This window comes from Beta vulgaris, chromosome 4, assembly GCF_026745355.1.
Source record: "Beta vulgaris subsp. vulgaris cultivar EL10 chromosome 4, EL10.2, whole genome shotgun sequence".
Lineage (NCBI taxonomy): Eukaryota > Viridiplantae > Streptophyta > Magnoliopsida > Caryophyllales > Amaranthaceae > Beta > Beta vulgaris.
This window is the reverse complement of record NC_079205.1, coordinates 1701955-1727313: the sequence shown is the minus strand read 5'-3', so window position 1 is coordinate 1727313 and position 25359 is coordinate 1701955. Positions and strand designations below refer to the sequence as shown.

At 36.4% G+C, this 25359-nt stretch overlaps 1 protein-coding gene across 2 annotated transcripts; it reads right to left on the bottom strand.

Moving 5' to 3' along the window:
- Window positions 1-1849: 1849 nt before the first annotated feature.
- Window positions 1850-24035, bottom strand: LOC104891788 (hypothetical protein). Of its 2 annotated transcripts, none has more exons than XM_010677544.4 (20): window positions 23876-24035; window positions 22419-22844; window positions 22244-22340; window positions 20443-20496; window positions 20153-20349; window positions 17888-17984; window positions 17688-17786; window positions 15549-15796; window positions 15372-15467; window positions 14803-15249; window positions 14569-14719; window positions 14076-14174; window positions 10524-10616; window positions 9773-9814; window positions 6514-6624; window positions 5961-6032; window positions 5754-5872; window positions 5459-5522; window positions 5218-5375; window positions 1850-3232 (listed from the first exon to the last, which is right to left on the bottom strand). In XM_010677544.4, exons 2-20 carry the CDS (start codon window positions 22823-22825, stop codon window positions 2170-2172), a joined length of 3714 nt encoding a protein of 1237 aa, XP_010675846.2. In that variant the 5' UTR covers window positions 22826-22844; window positions 23876-24035; the 3' UTR covers window positions 1850-2169. The 2 variants fall into 2 exon arrangements, with proteins under 2 accessions (XP_010675846.2, XP_048498464.1); XM_048642507.2 differs by lacking the exon at window positions 23876-24035 and adding an exon at window positions 23097-23794.
- Window positions 24036-25359: the final 1324 nt, after the last annotated feature.

Below are 25359 nucleotides of genomic sequence, written 5' to 3'. Positions count from 1 at the left end.
TTAAAATGTCTTCTAACATTCCCATTTTCATAGCAACAATCTTTTACTTCCTCCGTTTCAAAATAGATGGTACATTGTTGACTAAAACGCTTGTCGAGGCACTACTTTGACTACTAATATCTTTAATTATGTATTAGAGTAAAGTATAAAATTTTGATTTTCTAAAAATATACATTAAGACAAATTCAACAACATATTACATTATAACATTTGATTTTACCTAATAATAAATAATGCATGGTCAAACCTCATTCATGAATAGTGGAAAAGTCAACAATGTAGCATCTATTTTGAAACGGAGGAAGTATGAAAATTGAAATATGGTGTAAAGATTTGAGTTTTAGGGTGGATGTTGGAATATATGGCTCGGTGAAGTTTGTGACAATCTAATGTCAGGAGATTATATTTTGGACCGTCTTGAAGATTTTAGGGTCCTGTTCTAACTTCTAACATGAAAATTAAACCCCCTAACTTATAAGAAAATAAAGATGGAAGGTTGTAATATTAAAGATGAAAAATTGATTGTTCAAAGATTGATCAGTAAGAAATTTATTAAAGGTGAAAAACAAGGGTGATTTCCTCAAATATGAAGTACATCTTCTTAGAACAATACATCTTATGGGCCCTTATAAATTTGGAAACCTGTATTGTTAGGCTCCTTATACACCCTCATCTGTCCCCTGATTATATTTATAAGACTCCCTCTTGTAATATACCTACCGAATATAAGGTAAAAAAACACTTTTATCTATTTTATTTTAATGGAGTTAGTCATACAAAAACCGGAGTTCAGTTTTATTAATTTACTCTTTTCATAGCAAGAAAACTCCATTATAATGTCTTTTCTAAACACACTTAAAATTTCCATTTTCATAGCAACAATCTTTTATCAAAATCGTAAACTGTTAATCAATATTGTAGTGATTGGATATAGATGGCAATTGATATCCGCAAACCTTGCTTTTGTATCTGCACTCCTATTTTTCCCTTTATCTATAACTGTTTTTATTATGGCTGGAATGCGGATATCACAAGTAGATAAAAGGTGGACAAAGATCATGAATAACGAATTACAGAAACTCAGATATATATCTTGTATATTACAAGAATTGAGCAGTATGGCTCATGGGCCAAGCAGTGAACAACCCCATCTATCAATTAAAATATTAGCCCAACACATGCAACTTTTTATCCGGGCTAGGCCCGGCACAATGGGGACTCTGGTCCGGCCCATGCTCAGCTCTACTTCACATGAATACACGATACTCTTTTTTTTTTCAATGGAGTAATTTCTCAACTCAGAATACATAGAAGCATATATGCAATATTCTTAAATTTGTGTAAAAATCAACTTTACACAAATCTTAGTGGAAACCTTATACTTCCTCCGTTTCAAAATAGATGCTACATTGTTGACTTTTTCACTATTCATGAATGAGGTTTGACCATGCATTATTTACTATTAGGTAAAATCAAATGTTATAATGTAATATGTTGTTGGATTTGTCTTAATGTATATTTTCAGAAAATCAAAATTTTATACTTTACTCTAATACATAATTAAAGATATTAGTAGTCAAAGTAGTGCCTCGACAAGCGTTTTAGTCAACAATGTACCATCTATTTTGAAACGGAGGAAGTATTCTAAAACTTAAGAGCACAAGCGAACTGAACATTTGGAATCCAAGACATCTCATAGAGTAGCTATTTGAAGAACACATCCAACAAACAAGTGATAAGGTTATGGTCAATTCATTTGGTAAACCCACACTAATTCATCATCCTCTTTGTTCGTTGAAGATGAAATTTTCCATTATACTGTCATAGTAAGTCGGTAATACAAATGCCGAAACCAACGATGAGAAGAGATTTATATAACAAACTATCACCTATATGAAGTACTACAAGATAAAGAAACACTAACATTAACAAAATCAGATATTAACATCCAAAGTTATGTCAGAATAACAACCGTTAAAAGACAGACCTGTCAAATGTATGATTAGGGACAAGACGAGTATTGCCGCCAGTAGCCCCTCTATATGGCATACTAGAAAGATACCAGAGTTTGCTACAAATATCTCCTGACCATAACTTACAAGAAACGAGGGCCACAAACCAGCAGTGAAATAATCTTCGCTTGGAAAGAGCAAGTAATGCTGCCATAATCTAATCATATATCCAACCACCTGACGAACCATGAGGAAGGAAAGGATTGGCGGGACCTGGGGCAAAGTCCATGGGAATGCCAGGATAACCCTGTCTAAGGGGTTGAGGATGATGGTAGAAACTAGCACCAACGGACCTAGGGCCCAGGTCTGGAGGACCATGACCATAACCACCATGACCCATCCTCGGATGGCTCGGTTCATCCAGTCTAATGTTATATTTATCCATGGCTGACATAGGATTCACTCTATCGTTGTGAGCAGATGATTCTGTCAAATATGACGGTGCTGTAAAGCGTTGTTCAACACCTTCACTGTAAGACTGGTTGATCCCATAGCTGTGATCTGGTCTCATGTATGCTAAGGTCGAGCCTACTGGATGAGGATGAGGATAAACAGGAAGAGGACTTGCATCCTCTGACCATCTCTCTCTCCTACTTGGATACTGATCATCTTGAGGAAGGTGGTTTGATGTCGTGTCACCATGATAAGGATCCTCATAAGTCCTTGTTCCGTAATTTGGGGTGGCGGGGTGATCGTGATTAGGAACCGGATCTCCAATCTGCACATTTGAGGGGGCGTTGAGATACCTGGAAGAGTGTTTGTTCTCCACAGAGAATCGGCTCTCACCACGATGGGCAGGCTCAAAGTTAGGTGGAGATCCCAGATGATGCCTGAAATTATGGGGTTCCCTTCCATCTCTAGTACCATGAGGGGAGTGATGATGGACTTCATAAGGTATATCTTGAGAAGAGCGCCGTCGTTTCTGGTCCTGAGAATATACAGAACTCCCTCCTGCTACATGCATTGTCGCATTACGCCTCTTTTTCTTTGCATTCTTCCTACTTCTATTATTCCCCGGGGTAGCATTTACTTGCCTGCCTACAGGATGGTCCTTGCTCGCAAATCGCTCCTTAGGATCTTCATTCCCACCCACTGTTTTCTCCTTAAGGCTTTCAGGTGGATTAGTTTGGGGAGAAGCATGGTCAATATTCATCGGTGTAGAGCTCTGACCATGATTCTTGAATGACAAATCACGACCCAGCCTGCTTGCAGAGTTGTTCCTATCAGATAACAAAAACAAGTATGACTGAGTATGAATGAACCGGACAAAACATTCTCCGTCCAACAAGGCTTGCCATAAACATCTACTTCGATTGTCCATTCAAAATTCAGATAGTTTACATTCTATTGGTAGGAAGTATTTCATAAATTTTATAAATAAATCAAAATTTTAATTCCTTGGAATTCCAAGTTTGATAGCTCTGCTGAAAGTATTAAAAGGCTTCGACATAAGCACCCATGACATCAAATTTCACAAATTACACACCAAAGCTTTTTGTCGAGACCTCTTCAGCAAAATAAAAATTGAGCCTAGAGTCCTAGACACATACTTCCTCCGTTTTTTTATAGATGCTACATTTCCCTTAAATGGAAATGTCATAATAGATGCTACATACCATAAATGGATTCCTTTTCATCATAAAATTCTTAAAATACTATTAAAAAGTTGGTGGTCCCCCACCTTCTCTTTTAAAATACTCATACTTTTTCCTTAACAAATTGTTTTTTATTCAAAAAGTGGTGGTCCCCTACTTTCTCTCTCTACCTTTCTTAAAAACCCCCCACTTTCTCTATGTAGCAACAATAAAAACACGGAGGAAGTATTTAACACAGACAAAAAAATGTTGCTACAATTCCATACGATTGTTTATTTATGAATTACAATGCACTACTTACAAATCCCCCTATTTCTGATGACAATTCTTAAATAAACAGGCTGCGTGTTTGAATGGCTGCCCCCATAAAAAAAATTTATTTGCAGGTTGAGAAAGAAACTGACGGATGCAAGCTTTCCAAAGGAAAAGCTTTGATCCCCTAGAAAGATCGTATGGAAGCCATAGAAGCATAGCTACAAATTTGAAACAGAATTACCAAGCCAACAATATGAAATGTAAGAATAAGAATAAGAATTTCCAAAAGCCCACAACAAAAGAAAAGACAAAGAAGACGGGTAGCCACCATGCAGCCACCATGAAGCCACCGGAAGCTTCTCGCAACACCATGAATCCACTCGTCTGTCAATGTCGACTTAAAGCCCTAAGTATTCATCCTCTTCCATCTACATTTAGTGCTTCAATTTTCAGATGCAAAGTTACAAACCCTAGATCTGAGAAACCCTAAACATGATGTTTTTCAAGAGTTCTCTTCTCGTCTACGCGTTCTCTAGGGTTTGAGCATCTAGGGTTAGCCTTGTCTGAGTGATACATACCGGATCCGACACGGATTTCGTGTCGTACCGACACCGGTATTTGGCAAAATTTGCCGAGTCCGGGTAACAGAGCTTATAGCACAAAAGATATACAGTAATTAGTGTAATTTACTATTATTGTTATTTCCAAATTATTCTACAAAAACTATCATTGTTCTACTTTATCATTTAGATTTTTTTTCTTGAAAAAGTCCCAGTATCCCCTTCTCTCTCACTCTCTCTCCTCAACACCAAATTGGTAAAATGACTTGACCAAGCCATGGTGTTAGTTTCTCTCTAGCATTCTCTCCATCTCGTTATATACCTACCCATCCTGCACAACACCAAATATATGGTGTCTACAAAACAGTCTTAAAGATCTTTCTTTCTTGCGTTCTATTGAAGTATTAGTCCGTTGACCAACTTATGATATTTAATGTTTCTAATTTAAATTATTAAGAAGCAACTTTAGTTGCTTTTCTGCAACGGGAGAACAGCACAGAAGTGGAATGGAATTTTGTTGATAGAATGAGAAATTAAGTAGCCTTAACATCTTAATTGTACTTCTATACAATTTGAGTAGCTGACACAGAGAACGAACCTACTGAAACAGAGCTATGCACATAGAATGGCATAAGAACAAATCCAAAAGCTCCTTCAAAATATTTGATCTCCAGCTCGGACAAAAATTAGTCTAATTATCAATCATCCCAAATTATCTCAAGACCATATCATACAAATCCAAGTAGCAAATAGTATATAAGGAAATTAATCTTAGAAGGAACTTGTGCAACTCACTGTTTGTATTCTCCGAGCAGGTGATCATACTTCTTTGCTATTTCCTTATGTTTATTAGTCCAGTCAGGGCGGCTCCAAAGATAAAGAAATGGTGCCACAATATTCCAATCTTCCATTTGTTTGTCATTTATATCAATAGATCCAGGAAGATAAAATGCCTGCGAAGGAGAAAGGATATCAAGAAGATGTGCAATCAGCAGCAAGTAAATAAATTGAACATTACATAGCAGTTTCAGTTTACCTTCCCCGCTAGTTGATGTTTATTCTCCCACACCAAGTCATACGCAGTATGTTTTTTATCCAGCCTAAAAAAAATATAGATAGCTCAGCGCACAAGGTGATGATGTCAAGCAGGAGAGTGTAGATGTAACAATAAGTGATCTATATGAATCACTGGTCTTCCTTTCCTAGAGTTTCTACCTTGCTCATATGATTCCATATTTTTTTTAAAAAGAGAAAAATTCTTTAAGAGCAATAACATCCCCAATCCCCCCCCCCCTCCTCCCCCGAGAAAAAGAAAAAAAATCTAAACATACCTTTCTGTTTCAGGGGGGGCAATAAGAATAAGGAGCTTTGGCTTAAAAGAAAGGGCCTTGTTAATAAACTGGTTCGCGAGGCATGCTTTAACCCCAAAAGGAGGATTTAGCCCCATGATCTGCATTGACATAATGCAGAGAGGAGTGTCCGATATTAATATAATGCCCAAAATAAAAACCAATGTATATATGTATGACAATACTTACCAACTTCGTCCCAGTCGGCAATTCACTAGGTTGAACACCCATCCAATCCCTTTTCTCGAAGCAGAAATCGTTCTGCACATATATCCACAATCGACTGTTAACATAAAGGATGCAGAAAACAGGACAAACTTAAAGACAATTCTGATGGAAATTTTGAAAAATGTTACTCTATTCATTAAGCTGACCATCAGATAAAGAACAAGTGAATGGAAATACATAAAAAAAAAAGTTTCTCTGAAGGCAATGGATGCACATCAAGGAGGATTGACAGGAGAAGGCTGGTTGCAGGCTGAAATTTACAAGAGAACCAACCCAACAGCATAATCGGTTTGCGTACATAACCCCAAACGCCAGCCTGTTTACATACAACTAGATGACCAAATGGCAGTGATTCCGGTTGACATCATTTACTTTAGCTTAAAGATGACCTCAAACAATGTCTATAGTACTGATAGATAAGACACATAAATAACCGATAGCAGACCCCACTGACATCTGAATGGTACATTTCTAGATACAAGGGAAGTAAGAACACACTTGAAATATGTTATACCTTTGGTCGGAAAAGATCATAGTTCTTGTAATTGCATTTTTTGCCTCTGCTTTCAAGCTTTTGTTTCATAATCCAGCTGAAATCATTAGCTCCACAGCAAAAATCAACTATCTGTTCACAGAATTTATGATTAATCAAATAATCAGTGACTAGGGGATAAACTATACAATGAAATTTGAATAGTATCCAAAAGCCATAATAAACCTGATAGTAGACTACAAATGACAAATATGGCGCAGGAAATCAGAAAATAAATAGATATTGAGTTCGTTCAATGCAAAAAATGTTAGTCATGTCAAGAAGTGAAAGAAATAAGAAAAGACATCACAGGCTTTTTATACATAATTAAAACTTATAATAAATAAAATATTGAAAGAGCAAAAGGTTTAAAAATAGGTGGCGGGTTAATTATAGGGGCAATGATGCGAAGATTCACTATTCTTTTTCCTTCTTAGTTTGTAGTGTATTTATTGATATTCATTTACATATGATATAATCATTTTCACCAATTGACTAGTGGTTAAAACACTTCACAGAAATTCAGAGAGGTCTCCGGCCTGAAAGCTACAAACATGTTAAGGAAATTGTCAAGTCACGATGTGATGCCATATCGGCAAAATGTCATTGCCCACATTAAAGAATTCACGTGGCTGTATTTCGTGATAGACAACAGCATTTAAATATATTGTATAGATCTGTCATCTGACTGTCTGCCTGTTAAGACACCTGACACTTCACCAGAAACTGCTTTAGATTTGAGGAGATGACTACACATCTTAAAATCCTATTACCACCTATCTTCTGTAAGTACCAACAAGATAAGCGATCTCATTGTCTCCTAAAATGGACATCCCAATTTGAAGCTCAGATCAGCTTATTTACTATCTTAGGGCACCAAGACCAATGGTTTCTCAACTAAATAAAACCTTAATAAGGGAGAACCATCTACACCAACTTATCCACTACATGAAAATCACTAACTCATCGCAAGGATCTACATCATCTCAAACCTGGGGTGGATTCGCGATTGCAGTGACGGTCGTGAACCACTTTTGCATGTGATGCAGATGGTTTGGGAGTATAGCAGCTTAGTATCAGGCCGCACTAAGCTCAAAAATCTTTACAATATGTTTGATTCTCTGATGCGGCCAAGCTCCAATACCACCTTTTCCCTACTTTCATAATTCTTTTTGTAACTGCAGTCTCCAAGCTTTAATAACACATACAATGATACAATATAGAAAGAAGTCCTAAAAGAATTAATGTCTTTTCAGCCTCCATATAAACAAACAAATCTTACAAGTTAGCTTTAGTACGCCACACACACAATTATGGTGGATCTCAATCAATAGCAGTCCCGACATCCCAGGACAGCTTTTTCTTCCTGAAGAATGGTCCCACAATAACTCGTTCAACATGTCACCCCTCAAATTCCTTTAAAAAAGCACCAAAGTAGAGAAAGAAATATAGCATAAGGAGTGCATTTTGGAAGAAGTCCTCCTTCCTCCAATGCAGCAATCCAGAAAATGTAACTGTCCAGAAAAAGATCATGCAAGTAACATCCAAGGGACTCCATCAACCATATAGGGATCAACCCAAGAATCAAGATGTAATGAAGATAAAAACGACTACATACTTTATAGTTTTTGACACCATTGTAGATTCATATGATCCAAGAAACTATTTATAGACCATAATCCATAGAAATATTTTCAGTTAAGCTCATATACAAAACTAAGTCAAAAGTCAAGGAACATTTAATACACACCATTCCCTCCTTACTCCTTTGTGTTAAAGGGCGTGGAGCGCATTGAGACCCAAAGGGTATATGGAGCCTAGAAGGCGGAGGAACGCGCATTTATGTAGGCGAGCCACAAGTTTATGATAGATTTCCAAAAGACTGAAGTGAGAATAATTTATACTACTAAAGAAAAGGTGGTAAGCCTTTAACAGAAACCAAGAAGGGGACCGGGGACGTGTGACTACATCAGTCACTAGTTAGGGTCTCAAGGACTCAAGAGGGATTGAGCCTCGCTCACAATATAAACAAAAGGGAGAAGAAGAACTTGAAGATCAGTAGTTGTAAAACAACTTGTACAAGTCAAAAAAAGGTGGGAAAGGAAAGAGCAGGGCCTAAAACTTCCATAGAGCAGATGAAGCGAAAAAAGAGGAAAAGAGCGGAAAAGGAGACGAAGCAGAAAGTAAGATCAAATCGAAGAGGCGGGGGTAAGAGACAACTCGTAAGAGAGAGGGAAAAGTAAACATACGGAATCACTTAAACACTGATCACCACAACTGACAAGTCGAAGGCCAGAAATATCCACATTTGTTAATGAGATCCCGCTACTTAAGGTTTTCTTTTAGATTAGGGTTTCAATTTGGGAAAGAACATGAAGCACCTTCATGGAAATAATTGAAAGCTTTAGCTTGAATTTAAGTCTTAAATATTGGTAAGCTCTAAATATGGTCTTTTTTGATTTAGCTCAGATCTACTTTCTCTCTCATACATCTAACCTAAGAGCGGCTCAAGAGGCTCGCCTAGCGCCTCACTATAAGTGGCCTGAGGCGCACGCCTACACACAACCATTTTAGGTCACTACACACAGGTTTCCAAGAGCAGTTTTGCTTGCGCCTAATGTCACCTAGCACATGGACGTGTTTTTTATATCTAAAAATTCCCTCCGGTCCAGCCCAAGACACATTTATTAGTTTTTGTTCATTGCAAATACATAAACTTTCCTTGATCACAACTATATTTAATAAAATACATCAATTTTAGTAGGCTGCAAAAAGCATCTTGTTATCCATATGGCTATTTCTTTGATTAGCTAGATGTATTGACTAGATGAGATCATCCATTGCAAACAGCACCACCTTTTACATGAGATCCCATTATGAACAAGAAAATATTGGAATTGAATAAACCAGTGTCGCAGATTCTACTGAAACGTGAGAAAGATATACCCAAGCCGAAGAGTTGCATTAATAAGAGTAGAATTTTTTTTGCTAGATAATGAGAAAACACAAATGCGACTACTGCTTGGACTGTCATCATATAGAAAGAACATCCCTCCATCACCTTGATATTATGCATACCTTCCAAAGGGACAATTAAATTCAACAATCTAGCACAGCAAATGCTAAACTTATTTACCAATTAGTAGCTGCGCCCAAAAGCATAGCTACTACTGAATGAAATATTGAAATCTAAGCATACATCAACCATAGTGAAGGAACTGAGGACATCATAAACTCATACCGTGTCATCATCGTTGACGTACCAATGCATTATATCGACAATCTGCAAAGATAACAGATGCCTTCAGAGAATAATTTAAGAGTTCGCTAAAGATAACTGAAAGTAAAACTGCACCAACAGTATCCAATTACCAAACGTTACATAAGCTATCCGAGAAAAAACTTTCACATTACACATCCTTCTCATGACCTCATTTTGCCTTTTAAACAAGACAAATCGGTACCTTCCTAGCAAGACCAACGGACACAACATTATCAGCAAGGACAATATCTCAATGACACATGGATACCTTGCCAGCAAGAGCAAGAGCAAGAGACTTAAAAGCCTGAGCAATACGAAGGCCAACGTTTCTATAAAACAGTGCAGCCAAGGATTAAGATTTGAAGAGTAAAAATAGTGAACCCTAGTTTTAGGCCCAAAAACTTTATCAAACTAACTTCCTGCCCACTTGAACAAAAGTACATTGAGCGAAATTCCTAAAAGAAAAAAGTATATTGAGCGAAGAAGAGTGAACTAATAATACCCTGAAACATATTGACATGAATGACGATACACATCTGCAATTTAGTGTGAGCAAAGCTAATTTATCCATATGGTCAATATAGTATGTTATGGTTGAGCCAACTTTTTTGGTAGTGCATTAGCAAAAGCTAATTTCTCCACCATTATGATCAAAAATAACATTGAATTATGAAAATAATACTATACCTAATCAAGCAATAAATGTCTAACTCCAATCAAAACAAGTTACCTCTTTAAGCTTCTCAACTGTGGTGAAATGACGACCAAACGATGTATAGCGCATACCATATATGAAAGGAGCAAGGTAAACTCTGAGCTTACTCTGCAAAGAAGTTGCAACATAGAGCCAATGTCAAAATTAAGCAGAGCAACTAGAAAAATTTAGCCAACATATCTACCAGTAAATTGAGAATAATCATTATGCTGTCCTAATCACCGAACATATCAAACTTCATTAAGGTACACTCATCTTTAGGAAGAAATTTGCTTTTCTGGATACATCTAATACCCAGACATTTAACATGTGATCAAATTTCACCTTCATAAAATCATAATAGGTTCAATATACACTATTCATTGAAAATTAGAAGAATAGATCCACATTCAAATATATTACTATGTGATTATGTCCACTATATGTAGCTTTCAAAGAAAGCATAATCATCTTTTTGATATTTCATTAGGAAGATCATTGTAATCCCCAAAATGTATCTTGGAATAAGCCACCCAATTTTACAGGGCTAAAGCTACATACATATAGCAAATATAGGACACAGCTGATACACCAAGGAGAAGAGACAACCTCATCTGTACACTGAGGTTCAGGTTACAATTTTTTATAGCTAATAATAACTTTTCCAAAGGGGTTAGCAGCATTGCCAAAGAATAAACCTGATTATTTGGCAACCAGTATTTTGGGTCAGAAGCTCAGGTCCTAAAAAACTCTCACAATGTTCACAGCTCAACAATGTTATGTTGGTCATTTAGATCGTTAACTAAAGACCATTTCAACAGCCTATATTAACTCATCATATCATCTGACCGTGTCACATCCTTGATACTGCGACTATGGGTATGGAGACTCTGATACTTCAATTCGGCCAAAATCAAATCAAGTTTCATAGTATAGCAGTCGAACACTTGATACGTGTCCGAAGAATGAAATCGCGAACAACAACCTCAGTAGTGGATTATATAATCCCTACAATTATCTAAGTACCACACCTTAGATTATTAGTTACTGTATTCAATTGATTGATAAAATCAACTTAACTATGAAACATCTCGCAACAAGTAGTTTACAAGATAGACCACGATGGTTAGCTGAAAATAGTCTCAATATATCAACTAATGAACAAATTATTTGACTTATCTCACGAAGAGAGTACATGGCAAGGTAGGTGGTATTAATGTACCGAGTCGTGACTCTGGAAGGAAGGGGCAATGAGGTTAATGAGTGTCGACGAAAATATAATAGCGCACAACTCTTATTGATCCACACAAGAGACACCCACAATTGCAGATAAACCTAATGAGCATACAAAATGGACCCTTGCTCTAATACATGGTATATATAACCTCCACACCATGAAGCATGATACATCTTACTAGGATGCCCACTGGCCCATGCTGGTTTATTCATCGGCCCTACTACCGCCCTTGTGTAAAGCCTTTGTGACTGAAACTTGACTAGGAAGACCATGTCAGAAATGGCGGCTTTGTGTTAGGTCTCAAACTTCAAAAGGTCGCCGACCCAATGTTCCTATAACAACTTCTATTGGACCAAAAAAAATTTTGATTTGAAAGTTGTCACATCTTACAAAAGACAGATGTCGAAGACAGCTGGAGTTCGAATATTAAAACAAGAATTACCTCACATGAACATAAGACACAAGAAGTGCATACTTATATCACAACCTGAAATCGAGGTATATGAATATCAAATGAGAGTCAACTAAAATATCGTCTTCGGTATAGTTACAGTAGTATGTAATCCTAAATTTCTAGACTAATTAAACTAGCACTTCAAAATTACAGCTGTTACTACCCAAAATGAAAATTTGTTTACCTACTGTGAGATCCTCTCCAAAAGTCAAAAGGGTTATCAGAAACCCTACATAGCTGATGCCCTAACCAAGTTTCATTACCTATTAAAAGGATATAGATGACACCCGACTAGAGAACAAAAAAAAGGAGAAACAAACTAAACGAAGAGAAGCGGGAGTTCATAAATGGCTAAGGTGAAAATGGTTGAAGTAGAGGCAACTTTTCCTCCACCTTACCTTCTTATGCCAAAGAAAACCAGTTTCAAATCTTCTTCCACATACCTAATAGAATACAGCTCAATAACAATGACAAGCAAAGCATTGAAAGAGGTAGATGTTCAAAAGAATTGTAACGCCCCCTCCATCCCACAGAAAATAGCCACCTAGGAATTCATGGCTCAAGATGTTGTGAGTCACAAATTGCTAGGTGGACATATTTAGTGGAATGAAGGGAGTAAAATGAACAAAAAAATAGTAAGATAATAGAATAGATATCAACTACTTAGGCTTACATGTTATCCGAGGATATAGCCCTCAATAGAAACTTATGCCACGTCATAATTCATGTAGCTCAGATGTCAATCAACCACCTACTTCTACTTTGTCCTTCAGTGCCTTTATTTGTGGCACTGGAGTTTTTCTTTATCAACAACTAGTTTGGTCCAGCCTGGTAAAGTGAGAGGTATACATATAGCTTGGAAATGGAGCTTGAAGGATACCAGATAAGTAAAAGCTAGCTTCATTGACTATTTGGATTGCAAGAACGGAGAAGAAACAAAACAATTTTGAGGGAAAAACCTTGCCACCCCAAGCATTTTAATGATTTTGCAGAATCTTGTACAGCTAGAGTTAGGACTTAAGCGCTTCAGCATAATCATTTAACTGTCCTTGAATTTGCAGATTAGTTCTATCATGGTTCTACTAGTCCTATATGCATGCAATACATGCATTGATGTACAAAATACATAATTGGTAGAAAACATAGCTTTGAATGTTTATATCATCACCACAACCATGACATTTATATAAAATAATTTAAATATTATTTACATTGGGGTATGTCAGGCATTTTGGGGGATGCAAAGTCGTGAGGTGTTCCCTTTTAGAATAGAGATAGACTGAGCACTTGTCATTTCGTCACATAATTGGTCCGGGAGGATTGTAAAATTTCGAGGGCTTGACAATATATGTATTTTTATTCCCACCTTTTTCTATAGGGTTGAAAACATGTTAATGTCCTAATTTATTTTTGTATACTAGTCTTATATGCAAACGATGCGTGCGCAAGCATATAAAACTCTTCATATATAATAGAGATAGACATATGATTTTTTTGTTTTTATTTGTTTAATTAAAGCAGGTAGGTAACCTCCTTTTTCTTTTTCTTCCTTTTTCTATTTTTTGGTGTCCCCCATGTGTTGTTGCCTTATATAATAGAGGTTACTTTCCCAATTATTATAGGCTGCAAGGACCAAGTGTGCAAGCAATATATTTTCTGTTGTCCTTACCAGAACTCTCAGGACTGGTCCAGACCAACTAGTGGGTTACATACATCAAACATTTCACCAACCAAACTACTTTCACTTCAAATAACCTAAGTGAAAGCACCAACCTGTGACTTGGTTGGATGACATTGCAAAGTTCCTACTTCCTAATGGTCTTAAGAACCTCACCAACTAGAAAATCAATGGGCAGAGTTAAAGAATAGTGCTAAATACAGCAACATATGAAACTACCTTCCACTTAACCAACTGATTCAAAACCGACGGCTCGCAGATATTCTTTGCATCTTCTTTATATCCTCCATCAATTTTCTTAAGAGCTGCAAGAACAGCCTACATGTCACACAAAAAAAAATTACAATGTTGAAACAGATGACATATTTCATCAACCAACACAAACTAGCTCCACTATTCATGACACTATGACACTACGACTTCTCCCCATACATGCCTCATTAGTCATTACCCATCAAATAGTACCCATACTGCCATACCCATCATCCCTAGACATGGATGCATGATCAGTTTCCGCTAATACTTCCCCAGTGTCATGACCAACATTAGGCATGCGTAGTCAAAGACTCAGATCCAAGGACCATAAAACAAATTTCTATGGATGTACGATGCAATAATATTATGTTAAGATCAACTATTAGTAATAGCTAGTGGAGAAAAACAAAACATTCTACTGCAAATTGAGCTCTTCAAAATAGGTCAACAAAAATACCTCACAGTATTTATCCACTTTCCCTAGCGTAATACTCCTACAGGGATCCATTCTCTGCTTATATGAACGGCAAGTAATTAATTTTTCATGTTTCGCGATGATATCATCCATAGTGATTACAGATGAAGCTTCATTCATTAAATCAAGAATCCTGCAATAGAACACCAAATTTCACAACCTGATTTTAGTTTATATAGCGAGATACCGAGATTCCACACCAGAAATGATCTTTACCTCCTTTCTGAATCAGAATCTAATTGTTGCATAATCTGTTCCACTGCACTTTTACTTGTTTTGGTTGATTCAATTTCAAGTTTCTCAGCCTTAAAAGGCCTGACCACATCAAACTGCTGAGAGTACTTGTGCTCTTCTACTCCAGAAGCTCCATCAATTTTTGTCAAAACAGACTTCTTATCAGATGGCAAATTCCTGGATGAGTTACTTTTTTCAAGTTTAGGAACCTTTCTGTCAGTCTTCGTAATGCTGTCTTCAAAAGTCCTTTTCCTAGACTCCAAAGAAGGTGGTGGCTGAGAAGCCCTCGAAGACAGCACTTTCTTCTTTGGTGCAACTTTGTCTTCCTTTAAATCTCCAGCTGAAGATTCCTTCACCTTCTTAACATCAGGACGAAACTTGATATGGTCTCTTGCAGGAGTCCCTAAATCATCATTGATCTCATGCTTCCTGTGCAATAATTTCATTGTAAAAGGGGGGGAAAAACAAAAAACCTTAGCAGCCATATGAAGGATTACTTGACAATGCGACAAAAAATAGAAATCCAAAATATACAGGCTTGGCTCACTCACAAGCAATACATCAAAATGCGGTCTACCAATAAACCTTCCCATGCCCTTTGTAGAATGCCTGAGTCTTCATCTGCATCTTCTTCTAAAGCAATCTTCCTGGTAGCACAAGAAACAAGTGACAACCTAGAAAACCAATCTCTAAAAAGCAAAACCTTAATTTTTAAAAAAAGAAGTTACCTGGGTAAACATTTTCTGTGATATGCTCTAGGACAACGTCTACAAACTGCCATCTGCAGTTTAGGGTCAGTCTTATCCTCTGTGTGTTTACAAGCAATGCAGATATGAAGGGGGCAAGTAAACGACTCTCCAGCACGAATTTTCTCCATGAGTTCTTTTGCAGCATCTTCATTACTCCCATGCAATCGTTTAGCAACACAATGGGGATGATAAAAGTACCCACAGGTTGCATTAACACATTGAAATACCTTTACAAAGAAAAAACGTTATAGGACACAATTTAAAGTTCCAAGGTAAAGACACTTTGCACACACATAGTTTATATTAAAACCAATATAAATTCAAGTTGGGAACATGAGAAGTGAGAAGATGCAGCACCGTCTATCTCAATTCCAGATATAGTAGATAAATTTATCAATGTGTTGGAATTAGTTCTTCCATATGGCTTAATCTCTTACAAAGCAACGACTTTTCAACGGGATTTTTGAGATATGTAAGATAAGAGTATCAGAGTTAAATGGTATACAGAGAATCAACTTTCATCTTTATTCCAGGGTGCTCATTGCATTCAGACCAGACTTTCATAGACAAAAAATTAAGGAAATAAAAGCAGACCGAGTAAACACACCCTAGAAAGAAAAGCTTTTCGAGCCAGGAGAATCTAATTTCACATCTGTTTGGCCACATTGGCATAAGAAACATGCATGAAAAGCAGATCGGTTATGGGGTCAGACTGCTCAAAACCTTTCTTGCTTTTTCTACCAATTATGATTAGAATAGCTTCTCATCGAAATTGAAAAGCAACTACATTTTGTCATTTTGTAGGCATGTGCGACATCAACCACATTTTATGATGCTCGGACTGGTGTACGAATGTCCGACAAGGTACGGATCCAAGTGTCAGATCTTGGACCCGGGAATTCTCATAATCAAGGACTCGGGCAAACGTTTGAGAAGGATCCAAATTTTGCATTTGCACTGAACAACCCAGTAACTTAGAGAAAAAATAACTTCTTTTACATATTTAAAAAATATGTTAAAGCTATTTTTGTGACTATAAGAAAAAGTTTTCCCTAGAAAAAAGTGAACAAAAGTTGCAGAGGTACTTGTAAGAAAGATAAGAATCGAAAAATGAGAAGTCAAGAACATAATACTCCGTGACTTTATCTTTCTCGAAACCCTCCACGTGACTTTATTTTACCACCCACATTTAGTTAGTAGGATAGAGAAATACAGAAAGAGAGGTAAAGAGAAAGACGCGACATTTAAGAAAAAAAGAGAGAGAAGAAAGAAACATGCAGCTCGCTGGTGAAGGTAACCGGTGCACATCTGGTCCTAGATATGCTTATTTTTTCAAGTATCTTCTAGCACTGCTATTGATCATACGTCGGCCGTGTCCATTTTCATCCATATTCCGGGTCCGCACCCAGGTTGGGTCGTGTCGATACAGGTATGGCAGCGCAAAGTGACGAGCCAAGCATCACAGACCACCTCATGAATTGGTAAGAAAAGTGTAGAGTAGGGAACTTGGGATCATGGGGATTCTAAAAGAAGTTGAAGAGACCAAAGATGACTTTTAATGGAGGTAGTTGAAAAAGATATGAACAAGATAGGTTTCCAAGAGCATATAGCACTAGATTATAAACAAATGATGAAGAGGATATTTGTGGACAATCACCGGAGATATACTCTTTTTCATACAGTTAACCACATCCTTTAAGGCTTTAAGTGTTGTACTTGTTGCGACTCAGTTGATCACTAGATATGTCAGCAAAAGTCTAAAATTAACACAGCTATGACAATCCATGCACATCAAGAGATTGGGGAAATATTACGACATGTAAACACAGTCACGCAGGTCAGCAAGAAGTGACAGAATATATACTTATATATATACTACATAACTGTAAACATGTATAAATACACGCATGTGCACACACACACGCAGAGAGACACACAAAGATAGATGGAATATACACACAACTACATACACACCAGTGTTTCTCAAGAAAGCCGAGCTGCCTACAAGAGAAGCACGGGTATGTATAACTTTATCTTTGTACTTACTGACAAATAAGCAAATGTATATATACTGTTACTATTCAAAAAAAAAAAAATGTATATATACTGAGTTTATACCTCAACACCTTTCTCTTTATCTGAAGAGCCTAACTGCCCACACGAGAAACACTGATGTAGCTTATACTTACAATTTTGGCATTTGAAGTAAGGCATAGCCTGCAAAAGTAATACTGCAATCACGAACCAGGAATAAAAAGAAGCATGGAAAAGAACTTCTAGTACATTATAAAGCAAGAGAACAGTAAAAAGCAGCACACCTGCACTTCCTTCTCAGTAAAACCAAGAGAAGAGCATTTAGATGGTTTACCGGATCTAGGTGTAGCATGAAAGGATCTCATGCAACTTCCTTCACAACTGCATTGAGCAAACAAAATCATTAAAGACACATCAAAAGTAGTCTTAGACTGTTTCACAAAGATCTTTTCCAACTTGTAAGCAGTGACTCAAGACGACTACGAAAAGGACAATCTTGCGAGGACATATAAACTAAAATCAGTCTAATGCAAATCCTACAGTTACTCTTGTATATAATCCTTTCCGCAAAGAACATAAACAAAAAAAGGAAAAAGTATATGAAGATAATAAAGTGAAGGCCGGGTGCAAGACCTTCCAGTGCACTATATCCATAGTGGACTTTTGAATTTTACCTATCCATTGACGTGATAAAATAAACAATGAGCACACAGCATTTGTTGCTTGCTTCTTGTAGTATCACGTCAGTCACTTGGACAGGATGGTCAATTGCTAACTAAGCACAAATAGACAAATTTAAACATCCAGGAAGCTATTCATTCTGGAGACATTAAATTCTGCTAATAGTTGTTAGACTCCACACATGAACACAGGCAAATACAAAAATGCTCATTTGCACTAAAATCAAATTAAATTTAGGCATCAGAAAAAAAAGCACTATTGCAGAACAAGGGGTCCAACTAACACAATTCCATGTCAACCCAAAATCCCGAGCTGAATAAACTTCTCATTGACCTACAAGAATCCAAAAGTTTATCCAACAAAAAAAATCACTACACCTCAAGCTAAATACTCAAAAAACAATTGTTGGTGTAACATGACAGTAAAAAAGGATAAATAGGCAGACATTACAATCCATAAATTAAGTGCCTGATAAAAATTTGTGGCTTTATTTTAGCTGAAAGCGCCTCAAGATAATTAACAAGTGAATAAGCAGGAAGGACATGCGACCTCGCAGCAATTTGTTTATCTATCACGAATTCACAATAACAATTACTTAGTCATAAAACTTTTACTATGATGCTTGCATTGAGTCCAAATATGGATCAGACAATTCCATGGAACCAAAAATGTCACATCATCTCTAATTTAGAGATGGGACTAAAAGCATCCAAATTTAGGATCTGGATATGCAGACACTGAAAATTCATTTATTCTAATTTCCATGTGAAAAATAATTCTATTCGCTTTCCTAGTACTCCCTCCGATTTTTAATGTTTTGTGCATTTACTATCTAGGGGAAAAACTAGGAATAATTTATCATAATGTAAGTGGGGTCAAAAAGCAAAAATAGATTGGAGAGAGAGTGTGTAAAAAGGGAAAAAGTAAGGAAAGATGGGAAAAGTAAGGGAAAGTGGGGTCAAAATGCAAAAATAGATTGAAGAGAGAGTGTCCCAAAATAGAATAAAGCACAATGCATAGAACATTAAAATCGTCCATATGAGGAAATTGCACATAACATTAAAAATCGGAGGGAGTAATTGATTTCATTTTTTCCAAAAAAAAAACCTTGATTACTTCTTATTCAGAGAAAGGCGGTAAGTGTAATTTGTAAAGAAGTGAAAGAAAAAAAAAAATTGAGTAAAACGTAAAAAGTTACCCCTTTTAACCAGTCACTCCCTCACACTCCAACCAGCAAACCTTTCTTTTACATCATTGCATCCTGCAGCAGGAAGCATGTAGATACCACACATGTCTCTCCCTGTCCCCGCATGTTATAAGCCAACAATTGAAAAAACAAGGGTTGCTCCTCTCCAGCAACTAAGCCCTAACTTTCAGTTTAGTCAAAATTTTCTCAAGAACTATTGCCTCATTATTAAATCTAGGTTTCCAGACGTAATCCCTAGTTCCGTCCAATATTAAGGGTCCTTATTTCCAAATTATCTACAAAATTTATGATTCTCCAAATTGTGCAAGGAGGTATCAAGAAGGGTTTTTCAATTAATTTGTTTATTCAAGAATAGCCACCCACCAACCAGTTCATAACTTCATGTTGAGATCATAGACTGGGGTAATAACAGAATATGAGCATAATAGAATATTGCAAAGTGCAATATCAATCAAGGATGACAGCAATAATGAGTTAATGACGAAGTCGTCCTGAAAGGTGACACTATTGTTATTGACTGCAGCCTATTATACACAGCTTCGGTCTAGCATTCATTAAATGTATTAGCTATATTAGTTATTCAGACAGAATAAGTCTGCAAAAGCCTTTCACCAATTGTAGATATGTCCCAGACCTATGAATAAGAAAAGCATATACATACCACAAAAGGGGACCTCCTTCATCACAAATGGAACAAACTGAATCAAAAGGCTCATCTTCGCCATCTTCCTCATCAGCAGAGCCCTCTTGCTCACCATCAGAACCATCTTGCTCATCGCCGGAATCATTCTCAATATCATCTGATGAATAACCACTGTCACTAACCACAAACTCACTTTTTTCTTGAGCTAAACCATCCTGTGTAACCAACAATGGCCCATATCAACATGACATGCTACTGCACAAGATAAGAGAAATGCAGGAAAAATACTACAGGAAGGTTTGACAGACCTCATCAGCTTCATGCTTCTTTTGTGACTTTCTCTCAAGAACTGTTATTAAGTACTGTCAAGAGCCAATTTGGGTTGTTAGGCTACAGCAAAAATATGATCTACAATGTGTACCATAAGACATAAACTAGGACGAAGAAAATTATGACATATATCGAGACTTGAGTGATAAAAGTATAGGCAACAGATCACACAAACTCCAAACAAACAGGGTAACAACGAAAAATTAAAGTAAAATTTTCACAAGTCATATTATAGAAGGCCCAAGTAGCTAATTACATTAGTTGGAAATATGACTAGTTAGTTAAATATAGAGGGAGGAATTAAGAGAAAAGCATTTGTAGATGATAAATAGGAAACAATAAGAAGACCGTGAAACCGATGGTGATATGAACATAGAACTGGAAGAGTAGCAAAAATAAATAAAAAATCAATACTTAATCAAGAATCTTGGCAAGCAGTAGAAGATGGACAAACTATGGTTACTCGAATCTGCCACAATAACAGCCTCACTGCCACCACCAAGCTCCTAACGAGCCCAGAAACTGGTAAAAGATCTTAACAAAAATATATAAACACAAGTTGGCCCATTCGATATAAATTTCTGCTACAATTCGACTGACCTAGATCTAGGATTTTGATGGTCTTGATTTTTTTTCAGGCATCCAGCCCGAGCACCAGAAACTGAGTCCTAGGCCTTTTTCTTGAAGGTCGAGTTTACAAATTCCATTGATATGCTTTACGGAAAGCCTGAGGAAGGAGTGTTGGAAGTCTAAGAGTAAAAGTATTTCGCATGGCTCACTTGGGTGCTCCTTGGCTGTAGAGAGCATGAGAAAAGGAAGGTTGTACTACGGTGCTCTTGTTTGTGGGAGGAGCAGTGAGATGGCTAAGTAAAGTGAAAAGCTAAGGTGTTTTCAATTTTATAAGGAGCCAACCAAACATAGTAAAACGAAATACACACACTTTCCCCTACTGAACCAAACAAAAACAAAAATTCAGGTTTTGACGTATTTTCTTTTCTTTCCCTTTCTAAATATCTTCCTCTTGTTCACTTGAAACGAATGACCCCTAAAATTTTTATGATTTCCTTGCAGGCTCCATCAATACATATGTTGAATTATTAATTTGTTGTTGTCCCATATTTAGGGTGTCCTAAAAAGCTTGATATTCTACCACGTGGAGTCGTGGACCTCTTAACACTTTAATGGCACAGATTAATTAGAAACAATTTAAAATCAGCTCTGAGGAGCAATTTACAAGCAAATTATATTATTGATTTCACAAAGACTTAAATAAATACCAAAACAAAGGTAGTGTGCTTCCAGTGCATGGTAAATCACTATGCAATGACTAGCAACTAAGATTAAAGACTAACACTTTTAATATCATTAGTGATGATTTTTTTTTTTTTGGCAACATTAGTGATGATTTTGCATCAATCAAATAGACAAATTTCATAATCAATACATCTCCTCTGAATTGCATACTTTAAACTGAAAAAAAAAAAATTAGATAAAGTATATATATAACCAATAGACATAATAAAAGAAAAACAACTTGAAAGTGCAACATCACCTGGTTAAGAGACAATGATCACAAACTAATAGCAAAGAATGTTAAAAAAAAAGAAAAACTAAGTAAAGATTCTGATACCTCAATACTTTCCAATAACAGAAATGAAATTTATTTAAGCTTAAAATCAAATGATACATACCTTCATCAAGAATACACATAATAAAGTCTGTTACTGGACTAATTAGATTGCTACAGCAGAAAATAATCAAAGAGTAAGACTGATATACCTTTGATTTCTTTAATGACTCATTCTGCTTTGCAGCTTGCTCAATCAATGACCTGTGACTCACAAGGTCTTTTGGAGAAGGGATGACATCATACAAGCTACAAATCCAAGGAAAGGGTGAGAACTATATGTCTACAAACATACAGAAAAGGAGTATCAGATATATCAATAATTACCCGAAAATTTTTGACAGCTTCTCCCAAATACGCTTCCCAGACAGCTCTGGCTTTTTTTGCACCACGTGAAGGAAATTCACAGTTATTAACACTGTCCTAATAAATTCCTCATAGGCTTGCCTTGGCTTTTGAAGTTTGATCCAGTTGTCCTTGGAAAGAACTGATATCTCTGATTTTACCCCGGAAATATCAAACTTCCAAGCTCTCACAGGCTTATAAATTTTGTCCAGCCCGCCATCAGCATTGCCACGCACGTATATCTGCTTTTCTGAGCCCTGGATTGTCTCACTTGTATTCCAGCTTATAGGCAGAACAGAGAATGAAATGGGTTCCTCAGCATCATCAACAAAGTAATAGTTTGTAACAGACTCCGGCAACTCCTCCATCTCGTCATCAGAACTTGCCATATTTGTGTCTTTGATGACACTAAAAAAAATATTTCCCATTAAACATCAAAGCGGAAGGAATATGTGAGTTTAGCAGAAAACTCCAACCAACAACAAAAGTTCAAGTAGCACACAGACACAATAATAAGTCATCTGATGTCTGAACCATTGCATTATTCCTGAACTTACTGATCTATCATAAACATAATATTGTAGAGAAAATGCAAGTTGCTGTCATATTGTAAGCCAGTGTAATGTATTAACAAAAACAATTGATCGAAGTCATCCTTACCTATATAGAGATAAAGACAGAACTTCACATTCCCCAGCTAAAAGATTGAGGTTTCCATATAACCATTGACGAGCTCGATAAATAAATAAAATCCAAACTAAGACGACGATATAACTACTTAACTACCACAACTTCTATACCTAAGAATTAACTTCTTGTGACTCACCAAAACCAGAGTAGGTTAAGTAACACTGATTGCAAAACTGTTACCAAATAGTATCAAATGTCTCCAAAAATTTCAGCAAATTCACAATTGCACGAAAAACGGAAAAGAAGAATCACGCATCATAACTTCCCATAATCCATGAATAATTCACTATTCAATTCGCTTTTCAGTTCGCGGTTCGCCACAATGGGCCAAAAATAGGCGAAAACCGACCATAATTCGCTTTTTTCATATCACAATTCGTGGAGAGATTAGGAAAATATGTTACAGTGAACCAAATATTCAACCTTTTTTTATGTAATCAAATTTCTGACAAAACCATGACAGAAAATTCAATCCAATTCAATCTCTGAGAAACTTCTAGCTCAAAAGAAATAACAAAAAAATTAAATTCACTGCACCAAGAAACGCGAAATGGAAAACCCTAACCCCCAAATTCCCCGAATAAAATCAGAAATTAACCTAATATATTCCAAATTCAACAAATTTAGTCACATAATCATCGAATTATGATAAAAAAAAAAAAATCACGATAGATCTTCCCAACAAAACAAAAAAAAAAAAGAAAAGATAGATGTTAAAATTAATTTAAGAAAAAGAAAGAAGAAAAAACCTAGAAATTTGTGGCGCGCAGAGAATAACGTCGTCGGGAAGAAGAAGAAGAGAGAGAATAACAGTGTGACGTCACCACGAAAGTTTGAGGATGAAGAAAGAGAGGGCGAGGGCGGGTGATTTTACTGTACTAATGACTAATGATGATGTTAACGTGATGGAGTGTGAATGTAAAGCTTTAATCACCGACTTTTCGTTAAGATTTTATAAAAGCAGTTAAACATCGCGCCCAAATTACTTAAAATCGCTGTAACTCCTTTCTAAAAGTACCGTTATATCTTTACGATATTTTTTTTCATTTTTTACTCTAACTTAACTCCTCCTCTAATCCATATTCTCTCTCATTTTCGCTATCACCACTGACGATCAACACCAACGAGCATCACCGACGAACACAAGATTCCGACCAGCACAAAATTCTGATAAGGTAAAAAAAGTTTTAACGAATTTCATGGGTTAACATGTGGCCTGAACGTTGTGTCCATGTACACAACCTCTGCCCTGGACGTTGCATCCATGGACAAACGTTGTGTCTATGGACACAATGTCCAGGCCATACGTTAACCCATGAAATTCGTTAAAAAAAAATACCTTGCCGGGGAAAATTACGTCGTTGGAAGACATTGTTGTCATCGGCATCGTCAGTGGATTGGAGGTAGCGATTGGTAGTTAGTGATTTTAGGCGGTGGTGGGAGAGAGTTGTAAAAACATCCAAGGATATAATGGTACATTTACATAGTAGTTGGGGCGATTTTAAGTAATTTTAGGGTGATGAATATAAGTTCAAAATAAAATACCCCACGGTTCCTTTTTTAATCTTTTTTTACGATTTTTTAAACTTAGTTTCAATGTAGTATACTAGCTTTAGGAACTTTTTTCAATGGAGTATTAATTCCTCCTATGTGCTGAACTTCAAATCAATTTCATGAATATCGTCCATGTAGTATAGTATGCCAGAATTTTGGTTTTTTAACAAAACTGCTAATCCAAATAACGATTAATACCACTAATGTGAAGTTGACCGCTACTTCAAATAACGATTATATTGTGTCCCTAAAATAAGGTATCATATAAACCGCTACTCAGAGTAGCGATTTATTACGGAACATACACAAACGCAAGAAAGAAGGGGAAAAAGCGTGCCACGTAGGTTGGGCGTCGAGCGCACGAAGCCTGCGTGGCGCGCAGCCAGAATAGAGATATAACCAAAAACTAGACTTTACTATGAAAAATATAAGACTTGCAAAACCAACTAGTTTTTCATATAATGAGATTTAACTTAAAAACTAGTATTTTGACCCGAGTGATACCCTTGTCCCTTGGTCAGTTAAAATTATCGAATATATTATTATTCATAAATTTCATACTTGATTTGATTAGTTTTGTTAATATTTTATCTGGTGTAAAATAAAAAAAATGGACGTTACCGGCCACATGATAAATTATTTTTTTTAAAAAAAAAAACTTCAATTGGAGATAGAAATT